This window comes from Quercus lobata, chromosome 7, assembly GCF_001633185.2.
Source record: "Quercus lobata isolate SW786 chromosome 7, ValleyOak3.0 Primary Assembly, whole genome shotgun sequence".
In the NCBI taxonomy this organism is placed as follows: Eukaryota; Viridiplantae; Streptophyta; class Magnoliopsida; order Fagales; family Fagaceae; genus Quercus; species Quercus lobata.
This window is the reverse complement of record NC_044910.1, coordinates 8,162,347-8,180,684: the sequence shown is the minus strand read 5'-3', so window position 1 is coordinate 8,180,684 and position 18,338 is coordinate 8,162,347. Positions and strand designations below refer to the sequence as shown.

Here is an 18,338-nt window from a genome sequence, read left to right as displayed (position 1 = left end):
AATAGTATTAAAACTTTCCTAAAATGGTATATTAACAAATATACCAACGACATCCTTTAACAGAACCCTCCGTTACTTTTACATATTTGGTAGTTGATACAAATTTTGACTTGCCAATGATACATATTTGAATTCATAATCGAATGACTATTAGATTTGCATGGCAAAAGAGAAAGAAAGAGGGAGACATAATTAGTTCAACCCTAAATAACTATAATCAATGAAGTTTGCAGCTGGTAAATTATTTTCTCCCTAAGGAAAGTATAAACCTTTTCACTATTTTTATAACGGCCATAGTGAAATATTGCAAATTGCGCATAATAAAAAGAAAAATGCTATCTCGAAAAATATTTTTACAATATTTTTATAACTTCTATGTGGTAGGTTATTAGCAGTTATTCTAAGTAGGTAAAAAAGTAATTTAAGTTGTGGATTCAAATTAAAATTAGTAACAACTGTTGTCAAATATAAAATGTAAAATCAGCAGTTTATAAAATGTTGTAAAGGTATTATGAAAATGTTATGGACGTAACATTTCTCTAATAAAAATAGTGTCAATAGTATAGGTTTTGATCCCATAAAAAAAAATAAAAAAAAATAAAAAAAAGAAGAAGAAGTAGGTTTTGTATGAGTAATATTACATACACAAATTATTTAACAAATATTTTACAAAGTGCTGGTGTCATATTAGTTTTTTAAAAACTAAAAAGCCCCCCTCCTGGCCTCCTCTGTCTCAAAACTTTGATAGCGCCACCACGTCTAAAGTCCGAGATGGTCAAGGTTTGTCAAAGCTCTTTAGGCACAAGAAACTGAGTTGGTCAAGGTTGATTAGAGCATCGTCTTCAACCTTATCCCAGTATGTCCATTGGCTTCCTTCTATTTTATTTTTGGTTTTTATTGAATAAGTTATTGTTTTTATTAAGTTTTCATTGGCATATAAACTTATGTACCTAACATTAGTTTTTTTTTTTTTTTTTTTTTTTTCCCCTCATGCTCTGTTTAAATACTATAACTGGACTTGAGTGAAGTGTTTATTTTTTTGGATTTGTTAAAGAGACATACTGGGATGGTTTGTGGTAGAGGAATATATTATATATGTACTACGAACTATTGACCATATAGCTCGCTGAACAATAGTTTTTTGGTTAGTGATCAACTACATTTTATTGACTTCTCAAATTAATTGTTTTCAATCTTCATGCACCTGTTTTCTCTACTTACTATATATCCAACTGATAAATTCCTATAGAGTGGAGATTGAATATAAAAAAATATCATAGGTCTCTACTTGTCTGGTTGCTTTGCATTGTTGAGGTTAACATCTTCTTGCTGATTAGAATGTAATCTGTGAACACTTGACTTGCTGCAACATTGCCATGTTGAATTGGAGCTTCTTCTTTTTATTTGAGCTTTACAACTCTAGCTTCTGTATAACCTAAATTTGTCAAGCTTTTGAATAAAGAGATGGATGTCTTCGCTCTTAATTTATGTTATTAAGAGATGGATGTCTAGCAAATTAATCAACTACATGCTAAGCTCAAATTTGATCCTCATTAAATAGAAGGTGTAACTTGTATTTAAAAATTCAAGTTCATTTACATAGCCTACTTCAACATGAACTAGATACAAATGCAACAATACAATATCAGAAAAAAACTTAGGTGCTTCCAGAGCATGTAAAAATTACCCACAATATCAAGGGACATACCTGGCCATGTAATATCGCAGAGCCTCTAGTTGAATAGAGGACAACTCATTATCAGATTAAAAAACAAACAGCTAAACCGTAAAGCTGAAAATAAGTAGACCAAATCAGTAAGACTGGGAAAAACACAAAAAACACAACAACAACAACAAAAAACAATTGCAACTAGGCAATAGTGAATTTTATCAAGGTATTCCATTTTTTTCTTCTTCTTCTTCTTCTATATGTGTATATATAAAGCATCCAGCACAAACCAAACCAACAAAGATGAACAGTAACAAAAGATGAGCCCCTTGCCATGCAAGTTACACTAATGCAGTCCTTAGAAAGCATCCACTATCCCATATACATCTTCTAAAATTCTGCTACTAGCACATTTAAACCACAAAACAAAAGACTAGTGGCCAGATCTAACGTCTTCAAACTGCACTTGCCATCCTGTACATTGCCAAAAGAAAGAAACAATCTTGCTCAAAGTTTGTTCTCTCAATCAAAAAATTCCTTCATTCAATATTTCTATCAACTGGACGACCATCTTCTACGATGTTCTACAACTTTCTTTAAGACACCAGCATCCACATCTTGCTGCACAATCAAGTTAACAACAAGAAAAATGACAAAACCCTTCGTCTGAGGGTATAAAAGCTGTTCATGCCAAACAGTAGGTAAGAAAATTTTCTTTTGAATATGTAAGATTGAACTGGTATGAATATATTTCTGTATAGCACCCCTGTTTCAAATCCATCCACTTGGGTATATATCAAACCCACTTGCAAGGCTCAAAATATGAATTGAACAATTTTGAGCAAATATTTAATCTACATTTGTAAACATATAAAATCTCCACATTATTCACAAGCTCAAAATACCCAAAAAAAAAAATCTTATTGGTTTTAGTTATTACAACTCATTCCATCCATATGTTTATATAATCCATTGGATTGCCTCAATGCCATAGATTATGCAATACTTTTACACCAAATTTTCATATGAATCAATTAAAAAAAAAAATCCAAGCTTATCAGCCCTATACACCATCCTAAATATAGTTCATCTAATTTTAGCAAACAACAAGTGCACAGATTGAAACAAAATATAGTAGTAAAAGAAACTCATCGAGACACATATATTTTTGGCATCCTGAATCCAAAGCTCCAGAATGGGTGATTCTGATTTCAAATAAACTCACCACAATGGGAAAAGAACTCATTAGAGGAAAGGAGAGGGAGGGAGGGAGGGAAGGAGACAGAGGGTTTTTGAGATATTAATTTTAATTTAGGTTTGATACTTAAGAGGGATAAAAGCGGTTTTTTTTTTTTTTTAAATTGAGTTATTTTAATATCTGACTTGACTTTTTAGTTTTAAAAAGCTGATTTGAAAATCAATAGTTTGTAAAATGTTCGTATAATAGTTTGTGTCTGTATATAGAAATCGCACTTCTAATTCACACACTAACTCGTATGGAATTTAGATTGAGATATTATATTATATGATGGTGCTATTAGAGATACAAGGAGATATAACAAATTTTACTATATATTTTTCATAAGTTGATGTGTTCCTAATTATGAAAATGTAACCAATATATTTATTGTATATTGTTAAGGTGACATCAATCACATTCATTATTAAATCAAGCTTTTAAGTTTATTTTTTATAATAAAAACAGTAGCAATTTAGTACTCCTTCCGTCACATTTTGGTTGGCCTTTTTTGGAAAATTGAACTTTTTAAGGGAAAATTATTTGATGTGAAAAATGCTAATAACAACCTAACACAATATTTAGACCCCAAAGTTGAATTTTACAACTTAAATAACTTTGATAGATACTGAATAAGAAACTAAAGCTAAAGCATCAACATTACATGTAATTATTATAATAAGCTTTTAATATTGTTCAGGAAGCTAGTTACATTAGAGAAGCTAGTTACATTAGAGATATGTTAGAGATATATTACCCCAATGAATATGCCAAATCTCAATACTATTTTGTCTTCTACTTGTACTAAAAGTCTATTAATCTAGAGTTTAACCTTCTATATATACCCATGTTAAGTTCATCGTAATACAGGATTTGTACTACATCTTTATATTAGGCTTGAATTTATACATCAGACTATAATATATCTCTAACATATCTCTAAAAAGTTAGTTAGTACCCGCTTGTAGCTGAGATTAAAGGCATAAATAAGAATTGTACATGTATGAGAACTCAATCAAGCAATAAGACTGAAGTCAGTTCATTTCTTTCTTCTTCAGGTTTCTCCTCTCAACTTCTTTAATTCTTCTTCTATTGGAGATCTAACTATCTCAAATCAATCACTCAAAACCTCGTATAGATTAGGATCTTAACACTCTTTTAACCCTAAACTAGCAATTAATCCAAATATAGGTGATTAGCCGAATTTTATATTGCATAAATATTCAAATGTAAACTAAAGCTGTAAGGATCAATATGAAAATGCAGAAAAGAAATCAAACTACATAAAAATGTGGAGTACAATTTTTTTTTTGAGTTCTAGTATGGACACAACAAATTGTCACAACAGTTGAGATATCATGTGTTATTGGTCAAAATAAAATAATAAAATATTAGATTGAAACCCTCCACAATAAAAAAATAATAATAATAATAAATGTTATGAGATTTTGTTGTGTTTAAAAAATTTAGGTGTAAATGTACTGTGGGGCCCGAAATCTGAGGTCCCAGCCCACTTTGTATTAAAAGCCCAAAGCCTAGGCCGAGGAGCCCTACTGCTAAGAACGCGCAATGAAAACTCCTTGAAGGTCCAAGGATGTGGCCGAGGACGACTTTACGCCCAACATCTCAAAAAAAAAAAAAAGCCTGAAGAAAATGACAAATTCAGTACAACAGCAGCACAAGGGAGAAGGCTGTCAACGCCTTAATGTGGAGCCCATCGCCTGACAAACCCATACTCATACCATGCTGTCCAGTTTTTCCCAACCACTCTGATGTGAGGATTGACAAGATGAGTAACCACCCCGAACAAGGAGAAACGGACACGTAGGTGAAGAATGGGAAGGAAATACTAGTATAAAAGGGAAGCTCGTTGCATTGACAGGGGGGGTCTTCCCAGGAACCAGAGAAAAGGGGGAGGACAAACTCATAAAAAAAGGACGGCGAGGGCGAGACGCTCCTCGGACTAATTTCGAGGAGATAGATCCTCACACCACATCCGTGTAAGGCTTAGACATACAGGCCAAATCCACCTTCGAATGGGCTTCCATGAAAATCCTGACTAAACCGTTACCCAACGACCAAGGTCTAGCCTTTCCAAACCCACTCTCTACAAATCATATTGTTCGGACCTTTTACATACGAGCCCAAAGTCATCTTTGGGTCGTTAAAAATCGTGTCCCTACAATTGGCGCCGTCTGTGGGAAGGCTTGCACGTTGGCGCAGGTGGCGGTGAAGTCAACTCCCTAGCAAGCAGAGATTCGCGGGGTTTTCTCCATCTCTGGCGAACATGCAGCTGTTGCTCCGACATAAACTTCTGTTAGGGGCTACGCCTTGCAGTGCCAATGGCGCGGGCAGCTCTAGGGGCTTTTGGCTTCAAGCCAGCTCTCCCTGCCCTGGTCTAGGGGCTTACGTTCGAAACATAAATAAATGTAAAAAGAAATCTTACAAGTTTTGGACAGAACCAAAGCCTTGCATGGTCCTCGGACTCAAGCTTATGGGGAAACCAAGTACATAAAAGAAATCTTACAAGTTTTGGATAGAACCAAGACCTTGCATGGTCCTCGGACTCAAGCCTATGGGGAAACCAAGTACAAAGAAGAAATCTTACAAGTTTTGGACAGAACCAAGGTCTTGCATGATCCTCAGACTCAAGCCTATGGGGAAACCAAGTACATAAAAAAAATCTTACAAGTTTTGGACAGAACCAAGGCCTTGCATGGTCCTCGGACTCAAGCCTATGGGGAAACCAAGTACATAAAAGAAATCTTACAAGTTTTGGACAGAACCAAGGCCTTGCATGGTCCTCGGACTCAAGCCTATGGGGAAACCAAGTACAAAGAAGAAATCTTACAAGTTTTGGACAGAACCAAGGCTTTGCATGGTCCTCGGACTCAAGCCTATGGGGAAACCAAGTACATAAAAGAAATCTTACAAGTTTTGGACAGAACCAAGGCCTTGCATGGTCCTCGGACTCAAGTCTATGGGGAAACCAAGTACAAAGAAGAAATCTTACAAGTTTTGGACAGAACCAAGGCCTTGCATGGTCCTCGGACTCAAGCCTATGAGGAAACCAAGTACATAAAAGAAATCTTACAAGTTTTGGACATAACCAAGGTCTTGCATGGTCCTCGGACTCAAGCCTATGGGGAAACCAAGTACAAAGAAGAAATCTTACAAGTTTTGGACAGAACCAAGGCCTTGCATGACTGCCTATGGGGAAACCAAGTACCTTACAAGTTTTGCAGAACTTGCATGGTCCTCGGACTCAAGCCTATGGGGAAACCAAGTACAAAAAGAAATCTTACAAGTTTTGGACAGAACCAAGGCCTTGCATGGTCCTCGGACTCAAGCCTATGGGGAAACCAAGTACAAAGAAGAAATCTTACAAGTTTTGGACAGAACCAAGGCCTTGCATGGTCCTCGGACTCAAGCCTATGGGGAAACCAAGTACAAAAAAGAAATCTTACAAGTTTTGGACAGAACCAAGGCCTTGCATGGTCCTCGGACTCAAGCCTATGGGGAAACCAAGTACAAAGAAGAAATCTTACAAGTTTTGGACAGAACCAAGGCCTTGCATGGTCCTCGGACTCGGGCCTATGGGAAAACAAGTACATAAAAGAAATCTTACAAGTTTTGGACAGAACCAAGGCCTTGCATGGTCCTCGGACTCAAGCCTATGGGGAAACCAAGTACATAAAATAAATCTTACAAGTTTTGGACAGAACCGAGACCTTGCATGGTCCTCGGACTCAAGCCTATGGGGAAACCAAGTACATAAAAGAAATCTTACGTTACACGAACCTTAGAATCTATCCGAGGAGAACTACCCATTAACAGTTGGGTTAATCCCTATACTGAACGGATTCCCCAGTCTACCCTCAAATCCTCAGTACCAAAGGGATTGATGCAACATAGAGCAATATGCTACCAAAAACACGATTGAGGTCCCTCACTGCTCGGGTACCCTCTCGGATGAATTATTTAGAAGTTTATCGTTCTCGGACATTTGTCTAGCATGCATCGCACAGCGCTCGGCCATTATCCCGGTTAGTTCCAAGAGTTTAATTTATTGAGGATTACCATTGTTATGCTTGATAATGTCAGTAAGTTTAAACCAGTAGGAATTTGTTTTAAGGCATTTTTCTGCTCTAAGTATCATTAAAGGCAAACGTATATTTAATATTCATTCACAAAGTAATTGCTGCCGAGAGGAAAAATATTTAGAAAAAAATAAACTCATATTTTATTAAGACAAAGAAATAGTACAGTGTACAATGAAAAGCTGAAATAAGCCTATACTAAAGCTAACTACGTAAGTAAATGAAAAAATACAAATAATAATGGAGTACTGGATATGAGCGAGCCATAATGTGGGCCTAATGTCACCAAAACCCTCTTCCCCAACTAAAAAGTCGGGCAGCAGGATTTTGAGGGGCTATTGTAGGGCCCGAAATTTGAGGTCCCAGCCCACTTTGTATTAAAAGCCCAAAGCCCAGACCGAGGAGCCCTACTGCTAAGAACGCGCAATGAAAACTTCTTGAAGGTCCAAGGATGTGGCCGAGGATGACTTTACGCCCAACATCTCAAAAAAAAAAAAAAAGCCTGAAGAAAAGGACAAATTCAGTACAAGAGCAGCACAAGGGAGAAGGCTGCCAACGCCTTAATGTGGAGCTCATCGCCTGACAAACCCATACTCATACCATGCTGTCCAGCTTTTCCCAACCACTCTGATGTGAGGATTGACAAGACGAGTAACCACCCCGAACAAGGAGAAACGGACACGTAGGTGAAGAATGAGAAGGAAATACTAGTATAAAAGGGAAGCTCGTTGCATTGACAGGGGGGGTCTTCCCAGGAACCAGAGAAAAGGGGGAGGACGAACTCATAAAAAAAGGACGGCGAGGGCGAGATGCTCCTCGGACTAATTCCGAGGAGATAGATCCTCACACCACATCCGTGTAAGGCTTAGACATACAGGCCAAATCCACCTTCGAATGGGCTTCCATGAAAATCCTGACTAAACCGTTACCCAACGACCAAGGTCTAGCCTTTCCAAACCCACTCTCTACAAATCATATTGTTCGGGTCTTTTACATACGAGCCCAAAGTCATCTTTGGGTCGTTAAAAATCGTGTCCCTGCATGTACTTTTAATCTCTATATTTTGATTTTTTTCCTTTTTAGTCTCTAAATCAATTAACGCTCATCATTTAAGTTCTTGAAGCTATTTTGTTACCAAACTAAGGGAAACTGACAGATAATAAAATAATAATTTTTTTACACCCAACGGAGAAACTCACGTGAAGGCAATCTGGCGCACAAGCTAAAGAAATCAAACTCACCCACTTCAACACGTGACTTTTCCGCCCCAAACACGGTCACGTGTGTGTCACTCACCAACCAATCTAGCCCGCAAAGGTTGCACACTGCTCGTCGGGCTCGTGCATGTCCCCTGAAATTCCATCTATGACGGTGGTAAGTGGATGAGTCTAGCCGAAGTGGTTGAACTCTGTTTTGGGATATATGAAATAGGGGATGAGGTTATCATTAAGAACTTGAATATTGCATGTGTTTATGTACCTTTCTCTTAAGTAGTTTGAATTTGCAAAGTAGATGGGGGCGTCAATTTGGAGAATGAGAACTCCAGGAACATTACTAGCGATTGGATATTGATCAATGCTTCTGTAAGCCATGGAGATGGGAATGTTCCCTAAGGCAAAAGTCCTTGGTCTTGCTACAAATAGGAGTACCCTTAGCAAGGATAGTGTAACCTACAATTTCAAATATAAACCACATAAACAACAATAATAAGGTTAGTTTTATTTTAAACCTTATAGTTTAAGAGGAGAATAATAAATTAACCCATATTGTTATTTATTTTTTGGATGATGTTCCTAATCCACTTACCGCAACGACAAGGCCAACCTCAACGCTGAAAAAGACGACACCAATATAGGCACCAATACAGACAACGAAATCAAATTTGTCGATATTCCAAAGGTGGATGGCAGCTTCATAGTCGATAATGCCAAGCATGGTAGCTATGATTATAGAGGAGAGCACTACAAGAGGTGTGTAGTGGAACAATGGCGTAAGAATAGCAATGTGATCATCACTACTGTTGCCATGACTATGTTGGACACTACAGTCTTGCACCCTGCATTGAAATTCACTGCAGTTCGCGAAAAATTGACGCCCCCATTTACTTTGCAAATTCAAACTACTTAAGAGAAAGGTTCATAAACACATGCAATATTCAAGTTCTTAATGATAACCTCATCCCCTATTTCATATATCCCAAAACAGAGTTCAACCATTTCGACTAGACTCGTCCACTCAACAGATAACATCAATCTAAAACGGTGACCCACATGTGCATTAACAATTGCAACATGCTGATACTGAGGTAATGATCAAAATCATGCTGGAGCTTAAGAGCAATCTTGATCATTGAAGGTTCACACCTAAGCACTGCAACAAGGTAAAGTCATCCATAATGTAATTTTTATTAAGGTTACACTTTGGCTGCTGCAAGGTTTAGATTTAAATGGTTGAAGATTAGAACAGGTATTAACTGGACATTCAGCCACAATTATGCAATTTATACCTAGTGTTGGTCCTGTAAGATCAGGGGACTTAGGAGGGGTGATGCGGATACAATAAATACTTAAGCTGCTCAGTTGGAAGCTTGAGTTACACAGAGTATTAAAATATAAATAGGTAACAAGGTTCAAAACCCTGTAACGCTCCCTGTGTAGACCACAAGATCCACTATCAATGTATTTGGTCATAGTTTCAAAAGCAATTCCCCATCCTAATACTGAAGTAAGATAGTCATAATGTCATATATATATATATATATATATATATAGACACACTCTTTGTATAACCAAGGGGCTATATATACTATTTTAAAGTATTAAACTGCTCTAAGTTTCAATTAGACATAGGCAGATGCTACAAACAAAAGCATCTGAATTATAACCAATAAATAACCAACCACAAATCACAACACCAGTATCAACCAATCGAGCACAATAGTCACCCATCTTAAAATATGCAATTCCAATGTAACGATCATACATTCATAAGAATAAAGTGATTAAATATTACTCCGCCAGTCAACCTACCACAACCCTCCTCCTCTTTCCAAACTTAGGACCAAAGGTAAAAAAAAACCAGCCAAACACCATTGTCTATTAACCAAGCGTCCTCAATTATTGATTCATTTTTCTTCCTTGGTTTCTTTTTCAATCTCTGGCTTACAATTTGTTACACTTTTCTAACTGATTAGTGGTTACACTATTCTCGTCTTTTGTTTCGTTGAACCACATAGTTTATAGTTCTTCCACAGCGTGTTAAAATGAAACTAAAACTAGCAAAAGAGCAACTCATCAATAACAATATATTTTTTTAATTACCTCGGCAATGTTCCTGGAGTTCTCATTCTCCAAATTGACGCTCCATCTACTTTGCAAATTCAAAACTTCTTAAGAGAAAGGTACATAAACACATGCAATATTCAAGTTCTTAATGATAACTTCATCCCCTGTTTCGTGTATCCTAAAACAGAGTTCAACCACTTCGGCTAGACTCATCCACTCACCGCCGTCACAGGAGGAATTTTAGGGAACATGCACGAGCCCTACAAGCAGTGTGCAACCTTCGCGAGCTGGATTGGTTGGTGAGTGACATGACTGGGTTTGGGGCGGAAAAGCCACATGTCGAAGTGGGTGAGCCTGATTTCTATACCTTGCGCGCCAAATTGCTTTCACGTGAGTTTCCCCGTTATTTTATTGACGAACATGAAAAAAAAAGTTATTATTTTATTGATCTGTCAGTTTTTCCGTCAGTTTGGTGATTAAACGATGATTCAAGTATTTAAATAAATAGCGTTAATTGATTTAGGGATTAAAATTGATAAAAATAAAATATAAGAACTAAAATAAAATAAAAAAGTAAAAATGTTACGTAAAAAATTTATCATTTTTTTTTTAAATATGATATGAGAATCGAATTTAAGTTTCTTCTTTTATTAAAACTCTCCACATTGATTATTGGACAGAAAATGTACACGATGAGAGACTACGTCACATGTTCATGAACCACACAGCCCAACCAACCAATACCTTAGTCCAAATGTCCAACACGTTTTGTCCGCTGCACGCAAGGGGTTGGAAGAATTTTAAGTCAGAGAATGTGGCATTGTTCTTTCAAAAATCAAAGCATGCTAATATTGACCACGTGACATGACCTTACAATATTCCGACCATAAAACATATTTTTCTTTTTTTGTGCATGCAAAATAGAATTTCTATATCTAGTAAATATCTAGTAAATTTTATTAATAGAAGGTTTAGACTAATATCAACCACATTCAAGCCTTTTCAAAATCGATTAATTTGGTTCCTAAAACTAATTTAGTCTCTCTAAATATTGTTAGACCAGTTAGTTATTTCTATTAAAACCGTTAGTCATTTTTCTCAACTATCTTAAGTACTAAATTAGCTTTAGAAACCAAATTGGTCAGTTTTGAACCTAATTAACATTAGGCTAAATAACATCATGTATGTTAATAAAATATACCCTCTATATAGGTAAATTCATTAATGTTTGAGCTGTTGAGGCATTGAGGGAGATATAGTGTGGGTTTGGATTCAGCGTTTCCACTGAATCCTGCGTCCGCGTTTTCCCTTTTTTTTTTTTTTTTTTTTTCACGCGTTTAAGAGAGAGACAGAATTTACTATTCATGAGACATGTCACTGTTCACGTACTGTTGAGCATTGTTTATACACTGTTTAGCACTGTTCATAGATTAAAAAAATATTAAAATGAGTCCCACAGTACTATTCACACATTTAAAAATTATTTTACTACAGTGTTTTCCGTTTTCAGTTTCAACAACAATAAGTTCAATCCAAACAGACCCATAATTAAAGGTAAGAGAGACAGCTTTTATTTTTTATTGGTTGAGAGAGAAGGAGAGAGAGCTAGTCTCAAAAATAGAATATATATATATATATATATTTATGTTGAGCAGTTGAGGCCTTGAAGGAGATATTGGAGGTAAAAGATTAAGAGAGACAGAAATTTTTTTTTATTGGCTGAGAGAGAGAGAGAGAGAGAGCTAGAGTCTCAAAAATAGAGCTCTGGTGCTTCAAAATTCCCATGGCTTTTTCTCAAAAATAAAGCTCTGGTGCTTCAAAATCTCCATGGCTTCTTCCTCAAACTTCTTCAGATGTTTCTCAATGTCCTGCAGCTCCAAGCCTAAACGATACATATGTGAAGGCGATGTTTGTGTCCTTAGAAATCAGAAGAAATCTCATGAGAAACTATCGAAGAATAAGCAGAAGCATAGCCCGTGGATTTCATTTTCCTTTCTTTCAATGAGAAGGACTCCAAAATGTTAAGTGATTTGAGTTATCAAACATGGCTTAGATTTTAGTCTATAGTGCAGTTGTATTATATATTGTATCTAGCAAAATATTTTTGTTGCATGAGCCCTTTTTTTGTGGTTGAAGGGTCTCTGCGCTTAGTCCAGGGCTATAATTCATTTGTAATGGTGTCAAATCCACATTAGCAAAGGGTATTGTGCAATTTTCAAAGTTTCCTTATTTGTTAGATTGGTTGGTCCTGTGTATTCTTAGTGCTGAACAGGTTGCTCTGGCAGGAAGCCTGAAGAATTTACACCTCTGTGCTGTTGCTTTCTTTCTGTGTAGCATAGAATATTAAGCTACCAAAATCTGGTCATGAAATTTGCCTAGATCTCTTTTGATAGATAGAAAATGGTCTATTACTGTACAAGTTAATGAAAGACAGACAAATTGAGAAAAGAGCCTATTCAAAAGAAGGTTTTCAAATTGGTTTCATCAACTCCAGCAACCTTAACAGTGCTAATTTGCAATCTTTTTTTTTTTTCTTTTTTGTGTCAAACCTTTATGGCTTGTACAAAATGACAAAATTTGACTTCAAACTCATTGGAGCTTCTTTTTTTTCAACTTATTACTTGACGATTTATAAGGCTATCCATGTATATTATTTAAACAAATCTTATGAACCATTAAAAAAATCATGAAACTAAAATTACACATGATCTTTTTAATTGCCACATCATGGGTTGAAGCAAGATGCTCCAAATGAGGTTGGAGCACAAAATTTTCCTTTACAAAAATGCAGTGCTACCATATTTCCATATTATTGCACGAGAAAGAAAACACAAACAAATTTGCAGTACTTGTTCTGTGACCATCAGCTCTTCAAATTTGAGCAATCCTACAGTACTCAGGGTATCCTACAGTACTGAGGGTGGCCAGTAGGTCCAAATCCTACCTACACTACGTTGTAAGCCTAATAAAGAGCAATTATCATGAGTCAAACATCATAAATTCAAATCATATCACAGTTATCAGAAAACCTGTATCACCAAATGGCAGTCATATTACTGTTTACTCTTCTTTTCTCACACTGCATTTTTTATCAAATGGCAACATATGAGCTGCACATAGCAGGTGGCCCTCGCCCCAGCTCTTGAAACATCCCCCCCCACCCTTTTGTTCACTCCACACAACACAAGTTTAAACCTCCCTTAAAATATTAGTGCTAACAAATAAATGGCAAGAAAACCACTGAAAAAGACTTGGAGAAATAAGAGAACAGTAGAAAATTTCCATTTCAGAGATTATAATATTCATTTACATAAATATTGGCAGTATTAACTGGAATTAAAATGCAATTACATGATAAGCATCATAAGAACTAGAAGCTAAACAACTGATTCTCATCCACCTGTAACAAATGTACAAGGCATCAACTACATTTTATGCATTTACCGTCACCGTCAGACTTAAGAACTTCTAAACAATCGCTAATATTCATAAAATCAATGATCTGCTGCTGAAATTTTCAAATGTTTTAGCTCCTTGAAATGATATAAACTCCACCGCTGAAAGTCAGTAATCCTCATTTAGCAAATAAGACGGTCTTTCCTCAAATCCACCGGCATCACTCCATCTCAAGCAAGCTCTCTGACTAACTAAATCCTTCTCTGTATGCGCAAACCCCAATCAAAAAGTAAAATGATTCAACACGTCTCCATCCTTTAATCCAGGACTAGGGAACACCAAAATCTCAGAATATCAAACCGGTGGCATTCACATTCATTGCAATTATGCAACTAAGGCATGGGAGACTTTAACAAAATTTATGTTGCTGAGACAGGAGCTAAATTGACCTACGCTCTCTTCCCTATCTGTCTGATTCCTCTGAAAACCAATCCTCAATCAAAGCTGCAAAGCCAGGTCTGGCTGCTGCGAATCAACCAGAACACCAGAGGATGGTCTCACTGGAGACCCTGGAGACTGGAAACCAATATTCAAGTCTGGAGGAAGTGTCTCCTGTTTTGGCCTTGGTTGGGTATGAGGACTAAGACCTCGCCAAGGGTACTGCACTTGAAACCTAGACAAGTCAGCCGGTGCTAACTGGGGAAAAACTATAGGTCGATTTTGGAGTTGTGCTTCATTGCCCACACGAACAGGTTGTGGTACAAAAGGCTGAAGTGGAAAACTCTTCCTTTCAGACTGGGTTTGCATCCCCCCAGAAAGCGGAAACTCTCCCCGAACTTGAGAAATTTGTGGACGGAATTCCTGAGTTGGGTTGTATGATGGATCCGGAGATATCTGAGCTTTGGGCACACCTGAATTTTCTGTTGCTTGTTTAAACCCTCCAGCCCCTATGGACATCCATGCACGGGCAGCAGCTGCTGAAGCATTGCCTGAGTCATCTCTCCTTGTAGATGGAACCGAGGGCGTGGCTTGTAGAGTTTCAACTGGAGATTGATTTGAAGATTTCTGCTGCTTCTGAGCCCTTTCAGCCAACATTCTCATCAACTGAACAGGGTCACTAAGACCCTGCTCCTGCGCATGAGCAAAGTAAGCTGCTCTAGCCGTGTGATTAGGAACTGTGTCAGAAGATGGATTACTCATCTTATTATTCAAACCTCTGTTGTTGACTTTTCCATTAGGCAACCCTCCAGTAACAACTCCGTTAGTATCCGGCTGCTTAAAAGGTACAGGCTGCGAAATATTTATGTTTCTTGGTGCTGGTTCTTTAGACCTTGAACCTGACATTTCTGAATTACTTGAAAACTGCTTTTCAGCAATAAGCTCAGCATTATTTTGATGCGCTGAGGGCAAAGAGTTCAATTCAAATTGCTTGATAACCTTACTCTCAGGCTTGGCAAAATTCCTAGATTGTGGATTTTGCAGCTGATAAATAGCATTATTGGGAGTACTAGGTTTTGTTCCAGCAGAACCAGAAACAGATAATTTCCCTTCTGTAGTATGACTACTGACTGGAGCCAACAAAGAGTGTTTCCCCTCCAAGGTAGGCCTACTTACAGGATGCTCCTTAGCAGGAACAGGAGTCTTAGTTTTGTCATCTTTTCTCAATTCAGCATTAGACTGCAACTTTGAAACTAAACCAGGTTCTTTCTGCATTCGGTTCTCAAGCATTAGCACAGGGGTTGGAAGTGGCTCGTATTCTCCAACCCAACCACGACCAAATTTACAACCAGCAGGTAATGCCTGCTCAATTCTCTGGGAGGCAACTTTCCAAGCAACAGGTCCAAGAGTTGCAGCAAAACGAGCCAGGCTCCTAGCATAAGAGTATTCTGCATGAAGCCCAACCTGATTCCCAAAGGCAAAATCAGGGGAAAAAATATTTATATTAAAATAAAAATTGGTCAAGTAGAAAGGCCAACTATTCAAGAAAAGGAACCAGTATCTACAATACATACAGCAACCAGCTGCTTAATTTCAGCCTCAAAGGTTGAAAATATTGATTCTGATCTAACAACTGGTTGATTGGAAATATTATACGTCACACGGCGGTTGTCATCAAAAACAAATTGCTTCCTTGCCCATTTAGACAGACCCTTCCCTAAAATAGCACAGCAAGCAAAACAATTAGAAGAGGGATGGAGTGAAGTATAACCGTGAAAACCTAACACTATAAGGAGCAAGGCTATCTCAGTCAATTCTGACCTGAGATGATTGAGCATGATTGTAAAATACTACTCCATATTGGCTAGCAACAACATCGAAACAGCTAGCAAATCTAATTCTTGGCAATTAATAGCTACAACAAATTGCTAAAATCTTGGCATGCTCCACATACATTTATCATCACAATTGTACATAACAGGAGGAAAAATAAACTTTTTTATAGTACCTGATGACAGTTCTTCCACCTTCTCAGGATTAGTATCAACTAGGGAAGAATTACCCTCTACAACAACATCAGCATTACTAGGTCTCTCACAATTACCACCTTGGTTTGGATTGGAAACATTCTGTACATCTCCAATGGTGGCAAGAGTGGCACCAGTGGAGAAATCAGAGCCAACGGGCTCCTGTGAGGTCCGGCAGAATGGCTTCTTTACTGGCTTCTTGATTAAGGAATTGGATCTTGTTTTCAGCTCAGATTTCAATTCTTTCTCAGAGCGTTCAAAATCCATCCTTAGCCTCTCAAATTTATTCTTTGCCAATTCTTGAATGGAACGAGCCTTTAACAAATAATTTTGTCATAAAAGATAACACTAACAAACAAAACAAAATAGGTGAAACAAACAGAGCCAACAAATAAGAATGGCCAAAATTCTTATACCTGTTTATAGTATATGGTGTCTGGTGCATTGTATTGCATTGCATTTGAGCAAATTAAGAAAATGTCACTCTGCATTCACCATAACAAACTTTACAAGTAAATACATATAAAAGAATTCTTTTTCCTTCCCATAATTTATTGGCAAGAGGATCTAGTCCAAAAATGTAAGTTACTTAAAATGAGTGCTAATTTGCAGAAAGTCAATTATGGTTATATTTAGAAAACTAAGGCTTCAAAAAATTGGTACATAAGCAAATAAGCTAAAAGAAATAACTGCTGGCAAACAGACACAGAGACAAATTTAGAAACAGAAAACCATGACCTGTACGGTTATGTTCCCAGTGAAAAGGTTTTCCAAAAACAGTTTCTGAATATTATTTTTGAGAACAACCTATTCCAATAGCACATCTTCCTGTTTATATACTTTGTTTGTAGTTCAACACCAAAGAAATCACTAAAATTGGCATGTTCCAAAATTTATATTGTCATCCAAACTATTTCATGAGAACACAAGCCAAAACTTGTTGTAATAATTCATTTACATTGTGTGATAACATACACACAAAGAAGTGGATTATGGCATACAGTGAGACCCTAAAAAATGCATAACTTTAGCAGGACTACCTACTAGAATGAGTCTCAATTTTGCCACAAAGATCAGCCTTAACTGGCTAAACTATATTGATAAGTCTAGAGAACAAGCTCCACCCACTGAATACAAATTGTGGAGGACCATCGCACCAAGGGGTGCGATGGTAAAGAATAATTATAATTCTAAGGTTTTAGGTGTTTTTCCTTTATCTTCTTCATTGGCTAAACTTTAGAGATTATCTTTATTTTCCAACCCCACCTTTTTAATTATTCCACATTACCTTTACTATTTTTGTTAACTTTTTTTTTTTTTTTGAAAAAAATCCTTACCTCTTTCTTTAAAAAAAAATATATATATATACACATGATTATTTATATATACTTTTAAACATTATAACACTAAACCAAAAAATCTCATTAAAAAAAAAAACCAAAAAATAAAATAAAAAGAGCATTATTGCATGCACAAAGCACGAGTGATGAGTCTAGAATACTAATAATAAGATTCCCCATTTGAGTTTCATGATTTTGCGTACTAAAATATCCTCACAAAAATTCTTAAACTCTCTATAATACACCTATCTTTTAGTTAAATAATTTTAAATTTAAAAATATAGACTGGTTAAAAGAGTAATTTACTATTTTAAAAAAAGTTCTTAAGTTTTAGGCTTTCAAACTTTTATCAACTCTCATGTAGAGAAAGACCTTAAAAGTTAGGACATTATTTCTATCTTACTTTTAAATATTATTTCACTAAACCCAAAATTAAAAATTAAAAAAAAAATTAATAGGTACCTTTAGGGCAATTATTAATAAACCATTTTAGGAAATTTTTTATATCACTTTTATGGAAATTTGAATAAGCTATCAAATCATTAATTGCCTTTTTCTCTTTTCCCATAAAAACTTTCCTAAAACTATATACGATAACAAATGCCCTTAGAGCTTTCGTTAACACTTCCTTATTTATATTAACAAAAAGAAATTTGGGATTCCAAGATTCATTTCTAATAAATAATGATTATTAGATACATCCTTGTTGGAATCGATGAACTGTATCTAGGGCAATTCGGAGTCAAATCATATTTTTTTAAACAAATGGTAAGAGTTTAGGAGAAAGCAAGAATATATTTTTATTCTTGTTGGAATCAATAATGTTACCAACAACTTCTTCTTCTTC

The 18,338-nt window shown here is 36.3% G+C and overlaps 1 protein-coding gene across 1 annotated transcript; it reads right to left on the bottom strand.

Moving 5' to 3' along the window:
* Window positions 1–13,550: 13,550 nt before the first annotated feature.
* Window positions 13,551–17,271, bottom strand: LOC115953135. Its single transcript, XM_031070653.1, has 4 exons — window positions 16,568–17,271; window positions 16,133–16,466; window positions 15,699–15,841; window positions 13,551–15,588 (listed from the first exon to the last, which is right to left on the bottom strand). Exons 1-4 carry the CDS (start codon window positions 16,640–16,642, stop codon window positions 14,185–14,187), a joined length of 1,956 nt encoding a protein of 651 aa, XP_030926513.1. The 5' UTR covers window positions 16,643–17,271; the 3' UTR covers window positions 13,551–14,184.
* Between the last annotated feature and the right edge of the window lie 1,067 nt (window positions 17,272–18,338).

Bases quoted from the DNA above. Each gene is read 5' to 3' on its own strand.
- LOC115953135 (XM_031070653.1), bottom strand. From the start codon at position 16,642: ATGCAGAGTGACATTTTCTTAATTTGCTCAAATGCAATGCAATACAAT. The intron at 16,467-16,567 runs GTATAAGAATTT...TATTTGTTAAAG, and splicing joins ACACCATATACTATAAACAG to GCTCGTTCCATTCAAGAATT. The intron at 15,589-15,698 runs GTATGTATTGTA...TTTGGGAATCAG, and splicing joins AAATTAAGCAGCTGGTTGCT to GTTGGGCTTCATGCAGAATA.